This window comes from Stegostoma tigrinum, chromosome 1 (assembly GCF_030684315.1).
Source record: "Stegostoma tigrinum isolate sSteTig4 chromosome 1, sSteTig4.hap1, whole genome shotgun sequence".
Lineage (NCBI taxonomy): Eukaryota > Metazoa > Chordata > Chondrichthyes > Orectolobiformes > Stegostomatidae > Stegostoma > Stegostoma tigrinum.
Window position 1 is genome coordinate 177,770,229 of NC_081354.1, and position 22,271 is coordinate 177,792,499.

The 22,271-nt window shown below is 41.8% G+C and overlaps 1 protein-coding gene across 3 annotated transcripts in view; it reads right to left on the reverse strand.

Moving 5' to 3' along the window:
* atrn (attractin) overlaps positions 1 to 22,271 on the reverse strand; it is a 361,852-nt gene that overhangs the window by 293,253 nt on the left and 46,328 nt on the right. For all 3 annotated transcript variants that reach the window (XM_059650378.1, XM_059650382.1, XM_059650379.1), the window contains exons 2-3: positions 16,258 to 16,341; positions 14,920 to 15,033 (exon numbers count right to left, since the gene is read on the reverse strand). In XM_059650378.1, coding sequence (XP_059506361.1) covers positions 14,920 to 15,033; positions 16,258 to 16,341 — 198 coding nt within the window. The remainder of the gene's footprint in view (positions 1 to 14,919; positions 15,034 to 16,257; positions 16,342 to 22,271) is intronic.

A 22,271-nucleotide genomic window follows, 5' to 3' on the forward strand; every position in this document is an offset into this window, starting at 1 on the left:
GAAGCAACGTCCAAAGGCAATTTATACATTCATTCATTTGCTGCCAAAGAGTTCAAGAGTTTGGAATGGATCCCTGGGAATGGAATTGCTTCAGTATTCTTGTCAACATTGATGTAAATTTGTAGATTTAGATCTCTATCGAAATAAATGCATTAATATGGCACAGCTACACTATGAAAATTGCTGTGTTTTGAAATTTAGAAGTAAAAGGACTTGCACGGACACAAAATATTTGAGCTATGAAATTGTACAAATTCTACAACATTCTTAATCCTGTATCTAAGAAAAAAAATAATGCCTGTGCCACTCAAATAATCTCCAAAACTGAAGGCAGTAGTGATAACCAATCTCACACCTGAAACAAAAGGTCAGACATAGTTGTAAGTTGCTGAGGTAAACTGTGACATTTCCATCAACTTTTGTAGGCTGAACTTAAGAGCAAAGGATCAGAGCCTGGTACAGATCACGAAGCCAGAGTACAGCCACTCTTCAAATACCTGACAAAAAAAACTATAATAAAGGCACCTTGATGCTTCTAGGGAAAACTTAACTATTCATGAAAGACAGTTGGAATCAACAATAAAGCAGAAACCATACTGTCATGACAAAGTATTTCAGCACAAGCTTCAGAAAAGGTTTGGAAACAACCTTAGGTGGCACAGTGGTTAGCACTGCTGCTTCAGTGTTAGGTACCGAAGTTCAATTCCAGCCTCAGGCAACTGTGTGCAGTTTGCACATTCTCCCTGTTTCCATCTGGTACTCTGGTACCCAAAATCCAAGTTCTGGATTGGTTATGTTAAATTACCCATAGTGTTCATGGAAAACGTAGGATAACAGGGATAGATTAGGGGGATCAGTCTCAGTGGGATGCTCTTCAGAGGGTTGGTGCAGATTTGTTTGGTGCAGTGTTTCAACACTGTGGGCATTCTATTAAAAAAACCCCAAGATGTTATATTTGAATCAACAGTGAGGTATACAAAGTAAAGTAACAAAATTAGCCCAGATCTAAGTTCAGATTCAATTAGAGTTATTATATTGATTTATGCTAAAATTCAAACATAAAAAATGGCTTTAAAAAGGAAAATACCAAATAGAAAATACATGGACTACACTGATAAGTAGAATCATGATTTAAGCCACATGTTGAGAACTGTCAATTTGACTTTCCATTCCCACAATTTTCCTGTCTTTTCTTCCACTCTTGTAAAGAGTGACTCTTTCTACATCATGGACAGTGGCTCTCAGCTTCCCACAATTCTTACGAGGAAAAGCTGTGGCATGTTGCAGTGGTCTATTAAGTGTATAAAGGCAAGGAATAGAAGGATGAGATAAACCAACAGATCAATCAAAAGATGTCATCGAGATGTAAAAATTAAATGCTCACAGAGCAATATGATTAACCAAGATGTATCCAAATGCAACAAAAACAAAGTTTTAAGTCGTATAGAATAGCAGCTTCAACTTACCTCTAATAGCTTGATTATATGCAGAAAAAAAAAGTTGACTAGAAAACCCAATGAAGCTTCATCTTTCGTCAGGTCACAAAATTAAACTTGCTTAATGTGCATCTGTTATCTGACATGACAGCTACCAAGTCACTGGAGACAGTAAAGATAAACTAACTGACTGTTATTGGAAAATATTCTTGGGACAGGATTTACTCGATTTTGGAAAAGCATGAACTTATTAGGGAAAGTCATGATGGTTTCGTGCAGGGGAGAACTGGTCTGGATTGATAAGCGTTGGCCAGTGGATGTTATCTACATGAACCTTTACAAAAGCATTTGACAAGAACCCTCATGATAGACTGGTGCAGAGGATTAAGCCATTCAAGATACAGTCACTTGCTGAGCTGGATACAAAACTGGTTTGGTCATACGAGCAGAGAGCAGCTGTGGAGGGATGTTTTTCTATTCGGAGGTCTGTGACCAATAATGTTCCACAACGATCAGTGCGAGTACTTCTATTGTTTGTAACTTATATGAATGATTTGGATGAAAATGTAGCTGGTCTAATTACTAAGTTTGCAGAAAAAATGCTAAATTTGCCATATACTAAGGATACAGCATGATGTAGATCAGTTAGAAATTTGGGGAAGAGAAATGACAAATGGAGTTTAACGCAGACAAGTGTGGAGCAATGTATTTTGGAAGGCCAAGTACAACAGGAACTGATACAATAAATGGCAGGACTTACAGGAACACTGATGTACAGAAGGATCTAGGGGTGCAAGTCCATAGCTCCCTGGAAGTGTCAACTTAAGTGGATAAGGTGGTAAAGAAAACAGATGGCATGTTTGCCTTCATCAGTCAGGGCATGGAGTAAAAAGTTAACATGTCATTTTGAGGTGCATAAAACTTCATTTTGGCCACATTTGCAGTTTTGTGCACTGTTCTGGGCCACACTGTAGGAAGTATGTGGAAGCTGCAGAAAGGATGCACAAGAGGTTAGTCCAGAATATTGAGAGTGTATTAGCTCTAAAACAGACAATGGGCTAACCTGGATTGACTTCAATAGTTTATCTGAGACTGAAAAGTGACTTGAAAATTATGGAGGGGCACAGACAGGTTGGATAGTCCAGTGTCTTGTTCCCAGGGTGGAAATATCAAATATAAAAGTCATAAATTTCAACTATAAGGCATAAATTTAAGGCAGGGGAATCTAAAGCACTTTTTAAAAAACAAACACAAAGGGTGGTGGATGCGAGCAACGTGCCACCAGGGGCGACGGGAGAAGCAGATACGACAGCAATATTTCAGACGTGTTTAGACAGACATAACAGGAAGGGAACACACGGATACGGGCCACATGCAAGTCGATGGGTTTCTATTTTAAATTAATCCCAAAGAACTGTGGATGCTCTAAATCAGGAATAGACACAAAGATGTTGAGGAAGGGTCACCAGCCCTGAAACGTTAACTCTTTTTACCTTCACAGATGCTGCCAGACCTGCTGAGCTTTTTCAGCAACTTTGTTTGAATTTAAAATAGCGTGGAGGGGGCCAAAGGACCGTCTCCTGTGATGTACTTTTCTACGTCCTATTCACTCGTCAATCTTCTGACAATGCTAATAGTCAATCCCCAAAGGAGCCCGTGGTGTTGAAGTAGACTCATGTGGAGAACTTTACCGGTAACCTTTCGAAAATCCAAGCAGACAACATCCATTGATTCCCCTTTATCTATCTAGCTTGTTATCCACAGAATCTCAATTATTAGTGGCCAAGGGAGACATTCAGCACATCACGCACAGCAACTGTACAATCTAGTGCTTATCTTCTGCTTTTCCCCCGTATTCCTGCACACCATTACTAACCTGTAAAACCCAATGCCATCTCAAATGCCTCAACTGGACCTGTCTCCAACATATTTACAGGCAGTACATTCCAAATCCTAACAACTTGCTGCGTGAAATTAGCATTTTCTCACACGACTCTTGCTTTGTTTGCACATTCCTTGCCCATCCCACCACAAGGAATTTTAATAAAATTACCAAGCATAATTTCCCTTCATAAAGCTGACAATGCTCAACTATATTGTGCATTCCCAAATACCCTTATGACAAATCTTTATAATAAACTACAATTTTCCCCACAAGTTTCTGTCCTTCTGCACATCTGGGGAGCCAGATCATTTTGTACTGCAGTATTCTCTCCATTTTAAATCATGTGTTTTTCATTCTTCCTGCCAAAAAAAGTGAATAATCTCACATTTCCAACATTATCGTTCATTATACAAATTGCTGTACATTTACTTAACCTATTTGTCACATGACAGATTATGTATCTTCCTCACAACGTAAATTTTTATCCATTTTGTATCCTCCAATTTAGCTGCAGCACGTATTGTCCCTTTATCTAAGTCAATAATGTGGGAAACCCTTCAGACACGAGCACTTATTGCAATAGTGCTCATAGTTGGCTGGCCAAGAAAATACATTGATGATACCTAGGCCTATTTATACAAAATGTTTCCTGTCAATTAACCAACTCTTGAACAACGTGAATACATCAAAGCTGAAGCAAACACCACCTCACCAACATTCACACAGCTGTCATCTTGCATAGCATAACCTTTTACATGGCACTTTATATATGCAATTTGGGAACTCAAACATGGTACATGTATTAGTTCTCCTTTACATATCCAGCTTCTTACATATGCAAAGAACACCCAAACTTATTTTATTTAACTTTTGCAAACTAGTGACTCAAACAGATGTACTAATTTCCAATTATCCTGCGATTAAGATGCATCCTTAACAATTACTTCTAAATTTTCCCATGACAGATGTTCAGCTACATCTGTATTTTCTGTCTCCCCCTATTCTTGAAAGGGGTATTAAGGCTGTGGGTTACCAATCTCATTGGACTTGTGCCAAAATTCTCTAGATTCTGCAGAGTACCAAGAATGCATTTTGTACCTCTGCTGCCAACTCAAGCTACTAAGATGCAGGCCACTAAAGTCCATTGAACGTGTCAGCATTTAACCCTCAGTCATTTCTCCAGTACTTTTTCCTCCAACGATTGCCATTATTCTAATTGCTCCCACCCTTCTGCCTTTTGATTTTTGAAATGCTTGGGTGGCACAGTGGTTAGCACTGCTGTCCTAAAGCGCCAGACACCCAGCTTCAATTGGGTGACTGTGCAAAATCCATGTAGATATTCTCCCCAAATCTATGTAGCTTCCTCCAGGTGATATGGGTTTCTTTTGTTCAGCTTAGGTGGATTAGCCATGCTAGATTGCCCAGTGTCGAGGGGTGTGTAGGTTACGTGGATTAGCCATGGGAAATGCAAATCACAGGGGTAATGGTGGCGGCAGTGGCTGGGGCGGGGTGGTTTGTGTGGGTGGGACATGGTTTGAAGAGTTAGTATGGACTCTGAGCTGAATGATCTGGTTCCACACTGCAGGGCTTCTATGATTTTGTGTTTTTGGTATTCTCTGCTAAGAAGCCTCTTCCATTTCCTCATTTCCCATTTTAAATTGCCTGATTTTTTTTCTAATCCCCCTAAACGACTAATGCTTGGTGGAGAAGAGAAAAGTGAGCAGATAGGTGTTCAGCCAGGGACAGAAAAGAGGATAAGTAGACAAAGAGATTGATGATAGTAAGCCAGGAGAGAAGAGAAGATAATGGAGACTGTGAGTAGTTGAAAATGAGCACAGGAACAGCAGTAACCCTTCAAAGCTAGCGAGTTTTGAGAAGATTTGTAGCTCAGGTTGAGGTTCTGGATGTGAGTTTGCTCGCCGAGCTGGAAGGTTAGTTTTGGAAACCCAAGGAAACCTAACCAGATAAATAGAAAGCGGGACATAACACCAGTGCTTCGTCGGAGGCTCACTGATGATGTTACCGAGAATGGTGACGAAACGTCTGAAAACTAACCTTCCAGCTCAGCGAGCAAACTCACATCCAGAACCCTTCAAAGCTATTCAACCATTCCTTGAAATCACATGCTTGACCTGTGATCAAACTGTACATAACTTCCTTTCGCCCATATCCCTTCAAAGCTTTGCTAACAAAACTTCATCTCTCTCAAATGACAAATTAACAATTGATCCTGCCTCAACTGCCGTTTATGGAATAGAGTTCCGAACATCTACAACCTTTTGTGTTTTTAAGTGCTTCCTAAAATCTCTCCTGAACATAGTCGTAATTCTTTGACTTTGTCTCCTAACTCTGGAATATATAACCAGTGGAAATAGTTGACCGTTTTCTATCATTCCTTTCACATCTTGAAGACTTTGATCAGATCACCCCTTAACCTTGTAAATTCTTGAGAAAATACGCCAAATTTGTATAACATCTCCTCATAATAGGTTGGCTGAGCCGAAACAATTAATGTCACAGGAGGACCTGAAGTTTGGGGGTGGGAAAAAGACACGAAAGATGCTCATGTTCTAAAATTGTTAAATTCTTACGATAAGTCCAAAGAGTTGTCCCCCAGTTTGTGTTGAGTCTTGCTGGAGCACTGCAGCAGGGCTAACACAGAAATATTGGCATAGGAACAAGGTTGAAGCAGCAAACAACTGGAACCTCAGGGTCATTTTTACAGACAGAACATAGGTCATCTTGTCTCTGTTTCATCTGCCAATCCTCCACATGGATCAAAATCCTACAAATTGCTCCCTAAGGGCACTGCGGATCAACTAACAGCACACGGACTACAGCAGTTTGAGAAGGCTGTCACCCTTAAGGGCAACTACCTCAGGCAATCAACGCTGGCTGGCCAGAACTGCCCATAATCTCACAAGCGAATAAAAAGAAAATGACATCAGTAAAGGACAAAGAAGCTCAAAGAGAGACAGTAAAAGCAAAAGGGACAAACAACATTAAAAAATTCAAAATCAACGTTCCAATGTAGAATCCCCATCTAGTGGAAACAGTCAATCTTTGTCTATCCTGTTTTCTTTCCTGTTAAAGCCGTGAATACTTCGATCAGATCACCCCGTAACCACTTTAATTCTAGAGAAAACAAGTGCAATTTAACGTCTCCTCAAACTTAACCTCTGAAGTCCAGGTATAATTGTTGTACGCATACTTTGTAGTCACTCCCACATCAACCATCCTCCCAAAGTTCTGGTGCTCATATCTGCTCAAAGTAGTCCAAGTGGACCTAATTAGGACCTTGTAGAGCTGCAGCTTAACATCTGCATCCATGCACTCCAGTCCTCTAGATATTAAGGCCAATATTCCATTAGATTTCTTGATTATTTCCTTACCTGTCTGTGACATGTTAAAGATCTATGCATCTGAATCCCCCAAGTTGGGCAGCAACCTATACGTTCAAGGTCAACTGAGAGTAGACAAGTTCATTAATTGTACGTGGAGCGCTGTTAGCTATGTCCACTGCATGAAAAGATACTATCTGCAATCATTTTTATGTGCGCTGTTGAAGTTTCACCTGCCAGAATCATTTCCCAAATGTCTTCTGTAGCTTTGAATGCACAATTTAACTTCTTTTTTAAAATGCATATTATATTCTTCAACTTCTTATTGGTTATGCATATAAATTTTTGACTATTTAATAAGCTCTTCATTTTGTCAAAGTACATGATTTTTACTACAGGAGCTTATACTCCTCAGTCATAATTCTGCCCTCAAAGTTAAGTTTGTGTTGGCTTGTGCATTCACTGTAGGCTATGAAGGTAATAATACTTCAGTGAGAATGAACCGAACCCCAAAGGATCAGCTCAGCTGAATTTCTCGACCAGACCAACACAGGTTTGGCCCAAAACGTCAGCCTTCCTGCTCTTCTGATGACAAGCTATACACCTTGTTATCTCAGATTCTCCAGCACCTCAAGTTTCTAATATCTCTTAACTTCCTGTATATCAGCTCCAGTACATCATGGAGGCTTACCCCCCACCACCACCTTGTTCCAGACTTGCTGTGGAATGATTCTCCTGAAACAATTTAATCACTTCTGCCTTTCTGGCAGTGTCAATAATCAGACACAGCATGGAATTGGACTCTTGTCCAACTCGCCCACGCCAACTAAGTTTCCCAAACTTAACTGGCCCATATCCCTCACCCTTTGTTCTTCATGAATCAATCCAAATTTCTCAGGATAGCACTTTTCGCTGAACATTTTGCAGTGGGACACTGCTCCACATTTCAAAGTTGCTGCTGTTCCTAGGCTTCCAGGTGCTGTCTTCCTCATAAACGTCTGCTCCAAGTGCAGTGTTGTCTCTGTGGCCACTAGACTTGGAGCCAAAGGTGATGAGGAAGTTAGGGATAAAGGAGTATGGTGAAAAGCTTACAATGTCGCCATTCAGGGTGGTATCTCAGATACAAGGTACCGAGGTACAAAATCTAAGATAAAAAGTAGACAAATAAAGAAGGTTAAAAGTTCAACATTACAGCTCTTCTCAGTATAAAGCACTAGAAGAAATAAGTTAAAAGTTCCAAATTACAGTCCTTCTTGAGCCATCGGCCTGCAGTTACTCCCACATTGGGCTTGATCTCTCCCCAACACCTCTGCACTGCTGTCTCACCGCCAACCACCTTCCAGGCTCATCAAGCCACCTCACCACAGGTTGCTAGAGTCCTGCACCTAGCCGCCAGTCATTTTGGCAATGCCACTGACTGCCAGAGTTCTGCCCATGCATACCAACTACATCATGGTCAAACATCAAGGTCCTCTCTGGGCCCCCAACTGATGCGTCCGTGACTGAGCTCCTTCCAGAAGTTAGGTAGAGGATAAAAACTAAAAAGCTAAAATGGAGGAGAGAATAAAAATGAGAAAAGAAAAAGTGAAGGGTCGGAGCAGACGGGCTCCAGCTCACAAGCCCTACACTGAAAGTATTGGTCTAAAAATTACGGCCAGGCTGCTCAGGACAGATGCTAGGAACCAAATATGCACAAATGAAGGACAACCAATGATTCCACATATCTTCTTCACCAACCTGTCTACCTATGCTGGCACTTTCAGGAATCTTATACACCAAGTTCTCTTTGTTCCTCAGTACTCCCTAGGGACCTAGCATTCATTGTGTAAATCACTTCGACCTCCCAAAACGCATCACCTCACATTTATCGGGATTAAGTTCCATCTGCCCACTTTACCAGCTAATGAACATCAGACTGTTGCCTGAGACCATCCTACTCGCAATCAGCAACAAACTTTCGTATCACATACAAACTTACAAATTCTACCTTCTCCAATCACATACAAGTCATTACTGGACACAAACAGCAAGAGTTTCAGCGCCAAACTGCAGTTCACAACTGGTTACAGGGTTCCATTTACAAAAATAACCCTCCACTATCACCCTTTGCCTCCTATTTGAGGAATCAATCTTGGATCCTCTGGGCTCTTCTGGGCCAGCCTTCCATGTGGGACCTTGTCAAAGTGCTTACTGAAATCCATGTAAACCACACCAACTGCAGCTCCCTCAATGTGTTTAGACACCTTTTCAAAAAAGGTCATTTAAATTAGTCAGACAGGGATCTCTAACAAATCCAAGCTGACTACTCCTAATCAATCTTTTCCAAACGTTAATCCATCTTGTGGTCATTCAGACATTTTCCACTAATTGTCCTGTCACTGACTTCAGATGAACTGGTCTGTAATCATTTAACCTATCGCTGCTGCCCTTCTTGAAAACAGGAACTACATTAACTATCCAACACTCTGCCTGTGGACTGCGAGTATTCAATGTATGCTCCAGGGCCCAGAAATCCACTCCCTTGTCTCCCACCACAGCGTAGAGGCACATTTCATCAGGCTTGGGGATTTATGCACCCGAATGCCTGGTAAAACATCTAATACTTCCTTGTTATTCATCTTAACTTGTTCCAGAAATGCATCATCCTAACAGATCTCCCTAATTACAATGTCCTTCTCAACTGTATTTGCAGAGAAGTATTAACTGAAGACATCACCAACATCCACAGGTCCAAGCACAGGCTGCCCCTTTGGTCTCAAACATGTCCCATTCTTTCCCCAAAATTCCTCTCACTCTTCTTCTTCTTCTACAAAGCCTTAGAGTTTTCCGTATTCCCATCGCCAAAGATATTTTGTGGCCCTTCTTTCTCGTCTTAATTTGCTTATTTAACAAGCTACTGCACATTTGAGTGGCTTTTACTCTTTTTAATGCGCAGTACGTGACATATGTTTCCTTTTTTTCTTCATCAAACTCTGAATATCTCTTGATTTGTGTCATAGTCAGAGAGCACGGAAACAGACCATTCAATCAAACTTGTCCATGCCAACCAGACATTCCAATCAGACCTAGTCCCATTTGCCAGCAATTTGGCCCACATCCCTCTGAACCCTTCCTATTCACAATCATGAGATAATGGGAACTGTAGATGCTGGAGAATCCAAGATAACAAAGTGTGGAGCTGGATGAACACAGCAGGCCAAGCAGCATCTCAGGAGCACAAAAGCTGACGTTTTGGGCCTGGACCCTTCATCAGAGAGGGGGATGGGGAGAGGGATCAGAAATAAATAGGGAGGGGGGGAGGTGGACCAAAGATGGAGAGGAAAGAAGATAGGTGGAGAGGAGAGTATAGGTGGGGAGGTGGGGAGGGGATAGGTCAGTCCAGGGAGGACGGACAGGTCAAGGAGGTGGGATGAGGTCAGTAGGTAGGAAATGGAGGTGCGGCTTGAGTTGGGAGGAGGGGATAGGTGAGAGGAAGAACAGGTTAGGAAGGCGGAGACAAGCTGGGCTGGTTTTGGGATGCAGTGGGGGAAGGGGAGATTTTGAAACCTGTGAAGTCCACATTGATACCATTGGTCTGCAGGGCGTACCAAGCAGAATGAGTTGCTGTTCCTGAAACCTTCAGGTGGCATTGTTGTGGCACTGCAGGAGGCCCATGATGGACATGTCGTCTAAGGAATGGGAGGGGGAGTTAGAATGGTTCACGACTGGGAGGCGCAGTTGTTTATTGTCAACTGAGCTGAGGTGTTCCTCTTCTGCAAAGCGGTCCCCAAGCCTCCGCTTGGTTTCCCCAATGTAGGGGAAGTCACACCAGGTACAGTGGATACAGTATACCACATTGGTAGATGTGCAGGTGAACATCTGCTTAATACAGAAAGTCATCTTTCGGGCCTGGGATGGGGGTGAGGGAGGTGGTGTGGGGGCAAGCATAGCACTTCCTGCGGTTGCAGGGGAAGGTGCCGGGTGTGGTGGGGTTGGAGGGCAGTGTGGAGCGAACAAGGGAGTCACAGAGAGAGTGGTCTCTCCGGAAGGCAGACAAGGGTGGGGACGGAAAAAAAAAAGAAGTGTCTTGGGTGGTGGGGTCGGATTGTAGATGGCGGAAGTGTTGGAGGATGATGTGTTGTATCCGGAGGTTGGTGGGGTGGTATGTGAGAACAAGGGGAATCCTCTTAGAGCAGTTGTGGCGGGGGCAGGGTTATCCTGATGCATTCTAAAAGTTCTAATTGTGCCAACCTCCACCACTTCCTCTGGCAGCTCATTCCATGCACACACCACCCCTGAAGTCCCTTTTAAAACTTTCCCCTCTCAGGTTCAACCTAGGCTCGACAGTTTTGGACTTGGTTATTCACCCTATCCATTCCCCTCATGATTTTACAAATCTGTGCAAGGTCATGCCTCAGCCTCTAATGCTCCAAGGAAAATAGCTCCAGCCCATTCAGCTTCTCTCTCTAGCTCAAAACCGCCAAGCCTAGCAAATCCCTGTGAACCTTTTCTGCACTCTCTCAAGCTTAACAGCATCTTTCCTGCATAATGATGACCAGAATTGTATTCAGTATTCGAAAAGCGTCCTCACCAATGTCCAGTGTAGCTGCAACATGCCATCCCACTCAATGTTTTGACTAATGAAGACAAGCGTGCCAAACACCAGCTTTCCCACCTTGTCTACCTGTGACTCCACTTCCAAGGAAAACTGTACCTGCACCCAAAGGTCTGTTTGTTCTGCAACATGCCCTAGGGCCTTATCATTACACGTACAAGTCCTGGTGCGCGTAACCAAAGTACAACACCCCCTATTTATCTAAAGTAAACTCCATCTGCCACTGCTCAATCCAGCGGCCCATTCGATCAATGTTCCAGTGTACTGAGATAACCACCTTTACCGTACATGACACCATGTAATGTGATGTCAGCTGTAAACTTACTAACTATACCTCTTATACACACTTGCAAATCATTTATACGAAACGACCAAAAGCAGTGGACCCAGCACCAATCTTCATAGCACATCACTGGTCACAAGCATACAGTTCAAAAAGCAACCCTCTATCCTTGACATTCAAGCCAAGCATGTATCCAGTTGACTAGATCCCATGTGATCTAACCTTACTGAACAGTTTACCATATGGAACCTTGGCAAATGCTTTGTTCAAGTCCATGTAGACAACATCGTTGCCCTTTGCAGGTGTGGAAGATGCAATCTAAGGAACCTTGGTGAACTATATGGTCCACACCACTGCGACCAAGTGTAGGTGACGCCAATCAAGAGGCTGGCTTGCCTGGATGGTGTTAGGCTTATCAAGTCTTGCCTGGATGAGTGTGGCTCTAACAAGTCAAATGTTCCATCAGTTCCCTACACACTGCCCATGGTAGATGGTCAGGAAGTCAAGAGTTGCGTGACTCACTGCAGGATTCCAAGTTTCTGACCTGCTTTTGTAGCCTCCGTATTTATCCAAGGTCAAAAGTCACACGACACTAGATTATAATGCAATAGATTTATTTGAAATCACAAGATTTCATAGCACTGCTCCTTCATGAGGTGACCTAATTAGGAAAGCTTGTGATTTCAAATAAACTTGTTGGACTAGAACTTGGTGTAATATGACCTCTGACCTCACCCAACACCAGAACCTCCATATCAGTATTTCTGCAGTTAGTTTAGTTCAGTTTCTGGAGGTAAAAGACAGATCCAGGACATTCATAATAGATGATAATACGATTGAATATCAAGGAGCAACAGTTAGATTCTGTTGGAGACAGTGAATGGCACTCCTAAGAGGCAAACATTACTGCTAGTTGGCATCTCACGTCCAAGCCTGGGTTGTGTCCAGTTCTTACAGATCTTGGACATGATCCGCTTCAGAATGAGCCACTGCAGGTCATGAACTTTGTGAAATCACTGGCAAATATCTCCCACTTCTGACATTGGGCTGGAATTTAGACCAATGAAGAAGCAGCTGAAGGTGTATGGGCGAAGGGCTCTATACTGAGGAACTCCTTTTGTGATGCCCTGGAACCAAGATGACTGACCTCAAACATGAATAACCATCTTCTCCTACACCAGGATAACAAAATGTGGAGCTGGATGAACATAGCAGGCCAAGCTGCATCTCAGGAGCCCAAAAGCTGACATTTCAGGCCTAGACCCTTAATCAGAAAAAAAAAGGCACGTTGCGTTGAAGGCTGGCTTCAGGAGTCGTCAAGATCAATCGTCCACTCAGCATTTCCAGCTGAAGCTTGTTATAGGTGCTCTCACTCAACTTTTTCACTGGCAGTCCGGGCCCCCCTGTTATTAAAGGAGACGTCTGGAACAAGTCCTCCTTTGAACTGTTTAATTGTCATGCTGGTTAGCCAAATTGCTTAGCTCCGTCACTTCCTGCTTATGCTGTTTGATATGCAAGTAATCCCAACTCACTAGGTCAACAACTCAGTTTTTAGTATGCAAAAAGTGTTGTGACAGACAGCTCCTCTTGCACTCTTAGATGGAAATGTCGCGGGGGGGAATATGCCGGATCACACGGTTGCAGATTGCATTCACGTACAATTTGGCAGCTGCTGCTGGTCCACAGCGCATCTTGATGCCCAATCACAGGATCCATTTCAAGTCTATGCTATTTAGCATGATGATAGTACCAGACATCATCATGGAGGATATTTCTAATGTAAAAGGTGGGAATTAGTCTCCACCAAAACTGGGTATTGGTCACTCCTGCAGAGATTCATGGACAGATGCAGCTGCTACTATCTCTCATCCGTTTTTCCTGCCAGTGGCAGAAAACATTCTGAAAGACAGAGATGCTGGTGGTGATGCCTGGATATTTCCATTAGTAGGTCTGTCTCACACGGTTGCTTGACCAGTCTAGACAACGCTCTCAATTTTGGCACTCGCACCTATTTGTTAGCAAGGATGACTTTGCAAGGCCCATTGCTACTTCCATTCTATGCTAGGTTGTCGATCTTGTTTCATTCCTTTTACCCTTTCTAATGGCTGATGCAACATAATGGCTTGCTCGGCTATTTCAGAGGGCAGTTAAGAGTCAACTTCATTGCTCACTCAAGTGCACCACACCCAATGGCAGCACTTTCTTGCTTTTTACAAGTGAACCAGATGTGTCTTCACAACAATTGACCATCTTGTCACAGTCATTTTAATTCCAGGCTTTTGCCGAATCCAAGTTACACATTTAGCCATGAGATAATGGGAACTGCAGATGCTGGAGAATCCAAGATAACAAAATGTGAGGCTGGATGAACACAGCAGGCCAAGCAGCATCTCAGGAGCACAAAAGCTGACGTTTCGGGCCTAGACCTTTCATCAGAGAAGGGGATGGGGTGAGGGTTCTGGAATAAATAGGGAGAGAGGGGGAGGTGGACCGAAGATGGAGAGAAAAGAAGATAGGTGGAGAGAGTATAGGTGGGGAGGGGATAGGTCAGTCCAGGGAAGCCCTGGACTCCCCCTCTCTCCCTATTTATTCCAGAACCCTCACCCCATCCCCTTCTCTGATGAAAGGTCTAGGCCCGAAACGTCAGCTTTTGTGCTCCTGAGATGCTGCTTGGCCTGCTGTGTTCATCCAGCCTCACATTTTGCCATGGTAGGATTGGAAACAAATATCCAGCACACTAAATGGGTCTTTGGATTACAGGTTCAACATCACGATACCATCATCTTCTTTCACTCCTGGTTTTGCCTGTATTGAGCCATCTGTCTTAAGTAAGTTTGCTTTTTACACACCTGTAGTAGCATTAGTGCCTTTTCTTTAAAACGTTTTTAGTCGCTTCATTTAGTCACTTATTTCACATTATTTAAATTTAACTGATAACTCTTACTGAACTAACACATGTATACATAAAAGCAGTCATCTAAATTACTGTTGCTCTCAATCACTTCACCTGGTATCCAGCATGCAGCATGAAAATCTACTGTGAATTGTTACAGAGCATGAATTTACCGGCAATGTACAGGACATCAACAACAAAAACAAATCTATTATGAACTGTTATCCAAGGCCCATATCGAATTCAGGCTTTATAAATGCCTTTGGCTCCAATTTCGTTTGGGAGGCTTCATTTTATCTTTTTCACACTGTGAATCAATTCTCGATGTTTTCCATATATAAAACCCAAGTATGATATTGTCATCACGTAGCACATTTAGGCTGCAGCTTTAGTTGAGCACTGACTTACTAAATATTGAACATAAACATGTAAATAATTAAATTAAACATACTAAATCCAGTTGAACAAACTGGGCAACTCTCCTTACCTGAACACTGCTAATAACGGTGCATAGACAGAGTCCCCATCATATACATATAAATGGTCCCAGCTGCACTCTGTGGCAAAGTGAATAAATCGAAGCCTCAGTATTGTGCTTGGCCTAGAATTTAAGAACAGATTCAGGTTAAGGCAGCCTTTATTTACAGTCAGCATTACAAGCTGTCCAAAAAGTTAATATCATACCCACCTCAATGACTTACTAACAGTGAACTGCAGTAGTGAACCACAAAAATCGAGACAATTATGACAAAAGCCTGATCTATATTTTCTCAAATCAAAAAGTGTTGCACTCAGCTCATTTCACTAGTTTGCAAAGTCCGCTGTTGGCAGAGTTTATTGCTTACATCAATGTGCGCTCATCCTATGGATATAAGGTGAAAAACAAACACTCTCAACACCCCCAAATCATCTGGTGAATTCGGGAATTAACAACTGTAAAGAGAATCAAGGAAGAAGACAAACCACAACGTGGAAACAGTCAAGGTAATTTCCTCTATGGACTAGAAGGAAAGTACTGGCACACATTCTCCCCATTCTCTACTACCTGCAGCTGAGGAAATCCTCCCTGAGACAAAGCAGCTTTGGACTTTCCAGGGGAACCTCCAACATGTTATTACCTTGTCTTCTCAGCCAGTAAGCGTGTGTAGTGATGAACATTATTGCTGACTCTTGCCTTTACTTTCCTGCTTTCGTGGCAGTCAATCAGGGTTGCAACTGGCCAAGTTGGACATCCTAGTTTGTATAGGCATAACAGTAAATGGTAAGTGGGCAAAAGTTCTGCATTGTTGGGCAGATACCAGAGTCATAGCTGCATCTGAACTGATTTAGGAGGGCAGTTAGCTCTACAGCATAAGATTTCAGTAGTTCACCTAAGGTTGTTCTGCTTCATGACAATGACCTATTTCATTGTCACATGAAATGAAACAAACTGGCTGGACACTGGAAATCATCATCAGGAACTCAAGACTAAAAATAGGACCCTCAGACGAGCATTTGAGAGGATATAGCTGGGCAATTGTCTACGCTCAGGTAGTTCACCCTCATCTTAACGTGCGATTAAAAACAAACCTACAGCTGCTAAATGACTCTTCCTGGTACAGGTCTCCATCAAACTGCAATGATTGATCATTACAAACTAGTTGATTACTACATTGATCCAGAGACGTACAGGTGAGTAATCAGCTATGACAGCTGCTCTGTTGCTTCTTCAGCAGTTGTGATAAGATTTCTCCGACCCCCTGACAACATACAAAGAAAATTAAGGAAAAGGCTTTTTTTTTAAAAAACAGGCAGTGTTTTGCAAAAGGAAGATTCAAATACTCACTGTCCTTCAATAAGCCAAGTACACTTTGTTTTGTATTTATAATTTCCAGGTCCATCAGTAAGATATCCAGATTGCCCAGTTAATCTGCAAAATAAATCGTATTACAAATTGTTGGTAGATTGGAAGGTTTAATATAGTCAACAACTTGTGGAGGCGGTGGCTGAAGAAAGGAAGGATGTAATGTCCAACAAAATGAACTACTGGTCATGGCTCCAGGCAGTAGGGAGACATGGGTGTAGTGGTAATGTAACATTAACTGGACAGACCTTTGCAGCTTGGCAGATAGCAATATTACAACTACTCTTGAACAAAACAGAGACATATCTTAACAGGCTAATGAAAAATATCTTCCATCTCAACTTAACCCACAGAATTTCAAAAAGATCCCACTATAAATAGTTGTTTGTTAACACATAATATGAGTACTGCTTAGAAAAAGGCACTTTGTCAAAGCTTTAATCTTCCATTTATCAGGACAATTCCCAAGTCAGAACTAAGTGAAAACTATTATTATACTGTTCAAAGGGAGTGGAAAGTAAAGAAAATATGACTCATTATCTGATATTTGATTGATGGCAGTACCTCTATCAGGGTGCACTTGCTGACCAGCAGCACTTTTCTCTCATACAGTATACATGTAGTTTTCTCCCTTGCACTTATCAGAACAAGACGCAAGAATTCTGAAGAGAAAAACCTTCAACAAAATGCCTTTTTCCAAACTGAAATCTGGGAAGTGAATGCAAAGACTGCATAGCTTTAATACTTAAATTTTGAAAAGCAATTTTGCAACTTCCTAACTTGTCAACATTCATTGTGGTTGCTGCGGGATAGTCAACTTATAACTGTCATTTGGGACATCCCTCGGGTCTCAGATCCTTAATATGATTTCAGAGCACAGCCCCGCTATTAATCTCTCCCACAGTTTGATTCAAACTACTCAATGCAGAATGTGGAAGATGGTGAAAAGAAAAAGCTTGTGTTTTGGGATAACCTCCAATGTTCCACAACTGCAGGCAAGGCTTTAACCTTTTCTACAATGAAAAAGATAAGCACAAATGAAATTCCGATTAAAATCCCCTCTGTTTAATATAAATCAAGGGAAATTCTGAAGTGTCTGTGGCAGAGCAGCACTTGAGGCTAATACCGCACATTGAAGATCAAGTTAATGCCCTTTTTAACTGCAAGTCCCTCAATTTTCCAGGTGACGAACAACAGGACCCTGCTGTGCTGGATGACATCACGTGCAACTGTTGTGATTCTGCTTTGCTTCTCATCTGATTCAACTTGAAGGTAAACCATTGTAATCTGCTATTTCCTTCTCAACATGAGACTTGCATTGTGAAGATTCAGAGTTCTGGTCTGCTGCTATGTTGTCTGGACACTGAATAGAAGCGTGCCTTCTTCAAAGCAGAAATCTAATCTCTTCGGGAGTTCCACTGTGACATCATAAATATACAACACAGGCTGTTTTTACAACATACAAGGGGCCATTCAGTCTATCATATCTGTCAGTGCTTTGAACAGCAATTCTGTCAATTCCTCGCTCTATTTTTTTCTGCTGAAAATATCTCCTTTTCAACAATAGATTCAAATCACCTGTCACTGAGGAAATGAACTTGAAACGAAAACATTAGTAAGAAGGGAACTTTGGAGTATTGCTTTCAAGAGGATTCATGGATATGATGGATAGCAACTAACAGTCACACGCACACAAGAGTCAGGGAATGAACATCCCCAAGTGAGGGATCCTGGTCACTCCCTAAAGTAATTATCATTGAATTCTCTATCAATTTGGTGAACATCAACATGGACCAGAAGTTTAACTAAGTCTAAGCAACTATAGTAGACTGGAAACAGAGAGAAAGCTGATGAAACTCAGTAAACGTGGCAGGTCTAAAGAAAGAGAAATAAAGTTATTATTTCAGCTTCAGTCTGATTCCTTGTATGACTAATGACAGTAAATTCCTAAAGTGTATTCAAATGTACCTTGATGGCATTGGCCAGTGATTGTATGTTTCGTGCCCACTTCTGCATGAACAGTTTCACACAGTATCTGAACTGGACAGCTGTGAAAGTGATCTGCTTGGTGTTTGCAGATCTGTGATCAATGTTATCAGTTACGAGAAGGACACGTATAAAGCCGTTGTACGCAATCAAATCAGAGAGATCGTGCATCGTTACAAAGATGGATTCTCTCTGCACGTACTGGAATGAAGCCAGGAAAACTAAATAGAATCCTGATTAGTTTGAAAAAGTACAAGAGATTGTTTGAACTCTGGTGAATCTCCACTGTCAGATTCAAAATGAACAGATCAGTATACTCGCAAAATGGTGACAAATCTCCCAACAGTGGAGGTGCAAAAATACCCAATTTCACGAAGATAGATTACCTAATGTCAAGACAACGTACAGAAAAGAAAACTGAAGCTGGACTTTATATCTAACAAATTGTAAACCAAGAGGGGGATAAAGTCTGGAACTGGAAGAACATAGCAGGCCAGGCAGCATCAGAGGAACACGAAAGCCGACGCTCTGAAAAAGGGTTCCGAACCGGAACATCGGCTTTCCTGTCCCTCTGATGTTGCCTAGCCTGCTGTGTTCCTCCAGCTCCACACTGTTATCCAGGATTCTAGCACCTGCAGTTCTTGCTATGTCTGTTTTTAAAAAAAGAGTAAGAGTTTCGCACCAACACAAAGTTCTGCTTAGACCATACCTGGATCCAAGAGATGCTCTATGGGTCTTAGAACAAAAGAAGAATGATATCTGGCGGCTAATGAGTAATTAAACAAACTAGGCTGTGTTCTCTGTCATTTGAAAACCTCAGAGCTAATTTAATCCAAGTATTCAAGGTATTAAGGTAAATTGTAAGGTTAGTAAAGAGAAGTTCTTCCTGCTGGTTAAAAACTAAGATGGAGAATAGTGTAAAGTAGAGCCCAACATTCCAAGAGTTATGTTCACAATCACATTTCTACACACAAAAAACGTGGTAGGTTTTTGCAGTTCTTTTGCATTGATGGAAACTGACAGTTCACTGTTAACTGTAAATCTGATTATTTAAACATGTTTGTGAATCAACGTAATTACAACATATGGATAAAAGCAAAATGTCTATGCAGTTAGGTGTCAGGCAAAAACTTTTGTTGCACATCATAAAAACTCAATATAGCATGAAAGCACATTTCAGCAAATTTCCTGAAATCAAGCACATGAAAAGCAATTGTACAAAGCTGATTTATCTTGATCTTGTTTGTAGTTGCTAATGCATGTCTTTTTGGTTTCAAACTCTTTGCTTTAATATAAAGCCAGATTTGGATGTAAAATTTTGATTCTAAAAACAGTAAAGACAGAGGGTAGCAAAGAAGTATTTAAACTAAGATTCAATAAAGATTTTTTGTGACTGTAAGCTACCGATACTTGAACACTATGGTACTCTGATTCTAAGAAAGGACCAAGTGAACAAGACAGCCCTCTGGCATTCAACAATGCTGTTTGTCAAATTATTAGTCAAAGAATTTGACAAGCTGCAATCTGTACGAACAAATCTGAGTAGTACCTCCTACATAACAAAAAGCTTTTATGCTCCTAAGATGCTGCTTGGCCTGCTGTGTTCATCCAGCCCCACACTTGATCAACTTGGATTCTCCACCATCTGCAGTTCTCATAATCTCTGATCACATTTCTTACCTCCATGTCACTTAGGTGTAAGAAAAAAAACAGATCAGTTTCTGTGATCCAAATCGAATGAGACCACAAGATGTATGAGAAGAATTAGGCTATTCAGCCCACTGAGTCAGCACTGCCATTTGATCATGGTTCTAATGTTTTGCAATCTCATTAGTCTGCTTCTCACTATTATCCTTAATCTCCCCTTAAGTGTCAAGATCCTCTGTCTCTCACATACACTCATCCACTTTGTCACAGAGGGCTGTGGAGGCTATGAGCTCCACAGAGACACCAGCCTCTAGTTGAAAAATTCCTCCTCATCTCAGTGCTTAAAAAGTCATCACTGCAATCCCTTCACAGGGGAGGCAATGGCATAGTGTTATTATCGCTGGACTGTTAATCCGGAAACCCAGATAACATTTGGGGGAAATCGGGATTCAAATCCTGCCATGGCAGATAGAAGAATTTGAACTCAATAAAATATCTGGAATTAAGAGTGTAATGATGCCCATGAATCCATTGTCAAATGTCAGCAGATAGCGAGCTGTTTCACTGATGTCCTTCAGGGAAGGAAACTGCCATCCTTACCTGGTCGGGCCTACATCAGACTCCAGGCCCACAGCAACGTGGCTGACTCTGAACTACCCTCTGGGCAATTAGAGATTGGCAATAAATGATGCCTAGCCAGCGACACCCCTCATCCCATGAATGAATTTTAAAAAAAATACTCAAAGGTGTGGCCCTGGGAGCTAGTCTTTTTGACTAGTGGAAATATCTTGTCCACATCCACTCTACCCAGGCCTCAGTATTCTGTATGTTTCACGGATCTCCCTCATCCTTCTCAACTCCAAGTACTGACCTAGAGTATTGAACCTGTCCTCGTAAGCCATTCCTCCCCAGAATCAATCTCCTGAAGACCCCTTCCAATACCAGTATATCCTTCTTTAGATGTTAGCCCCAAAACTAAGTGTGCAGAAAACTGCATGATTGAGAAATTGACATATAATGTTCACCAAGTGGAAATCACGGGTGAACCAGGAAGATCTGTTCCCTGCAGAAGTCCAAAATCTGAGGCATACAAGTCACACAACTGTGACCTCTACAGGAAATCCATGCAGAACCTTCATAAGGCCAGAGACGCCACGTGGCAATATCAAAGTGAGCTTGACATCCAGACTAACCACAGAGAAATTCATTGTTTATGGCAAGTCTTAGATAACTTAACGGGCTACAAAGCGAAGTCAAACAGAATCATGGGCAACAGACATCCCTACCCAATGAACTCGATGTGTTCTATGATTGCTTCACACAGAAGGACAGTGAAACAACGTCCAATATGCCAACATGCTCAGCAGCACCTCAACCCACAGTCACCACCACAAACGAGATGGGCCTTCTTGACAGTGAACACATGAAAAGCAACCTGCCCGAGTGGAGTCCACTCTGATCCTGTCAGACCAGCTTGTGCAAGTTTTTGCAAACATCTTTAACCTCCCCAAACTACAATGTGAAGTTCCCACCTGCTTCAGGAAGACCACCATCACCCTGGTGCCAAAGAAAAATCACGCAGTGTGGCTCAGTGACTACTGCCGAGTGGCTCTGAGCTCCATATTTATCAAATGTTTCAAAAGATTAGTCATAGCTCAACTCCAACCGACCAAACTGCCTTGGTCCTTTGTGATTCACCTGTTTAGAATTGGTTTGTATTTTAGTTAGGAGTCAGGCTGCTTTTATCTCTGAAGTAGGAATTTATAAAATGCCACACTGACTGTCTATATATTGCATGCTTTTTGAAATAGAATGTATATACAAACACAAATTCACCCGATACACACGTGGGCATGTGTGTACGTGCAAGATAGTCGAAGGGGTGTGGGAGAGGCCATTTCCCCACGTGCACGCTTTCACCCCTCCTCACACTGCCCCCTTTGCAGGCGCAGGCTCACTCTCACCATGTATGCACACACGAAACTATAAGTGAATTTGTATTTGAACATGCACTATTTTGTTCAAAAAGCACACAATTTATAGGCATTGTAGCATTTTATAATTTCCCACTTTAGAAATAAAACCAGTCTGACTCCAAACCAAAATACAAACAGATTCTAAACAAGGTCTCACACCTAACATGCATTGTCTCATCTAAAATGTCACCTCTTCTTTACACTGACAAAACCTTGAGTTCTCTCAGGACACTGAGTTGAAAGGATTTCAGGGATTTACATAGATATTAATCAGTTAAAATTTCTATAACCGATTAAAGATTTAACATGCAAGGTTTGTTCAATACATCCTCATCAGTGGTGTAAACCCTTTGATCTTTTACTTCTAAGTTTTGCGCTGGATACAAC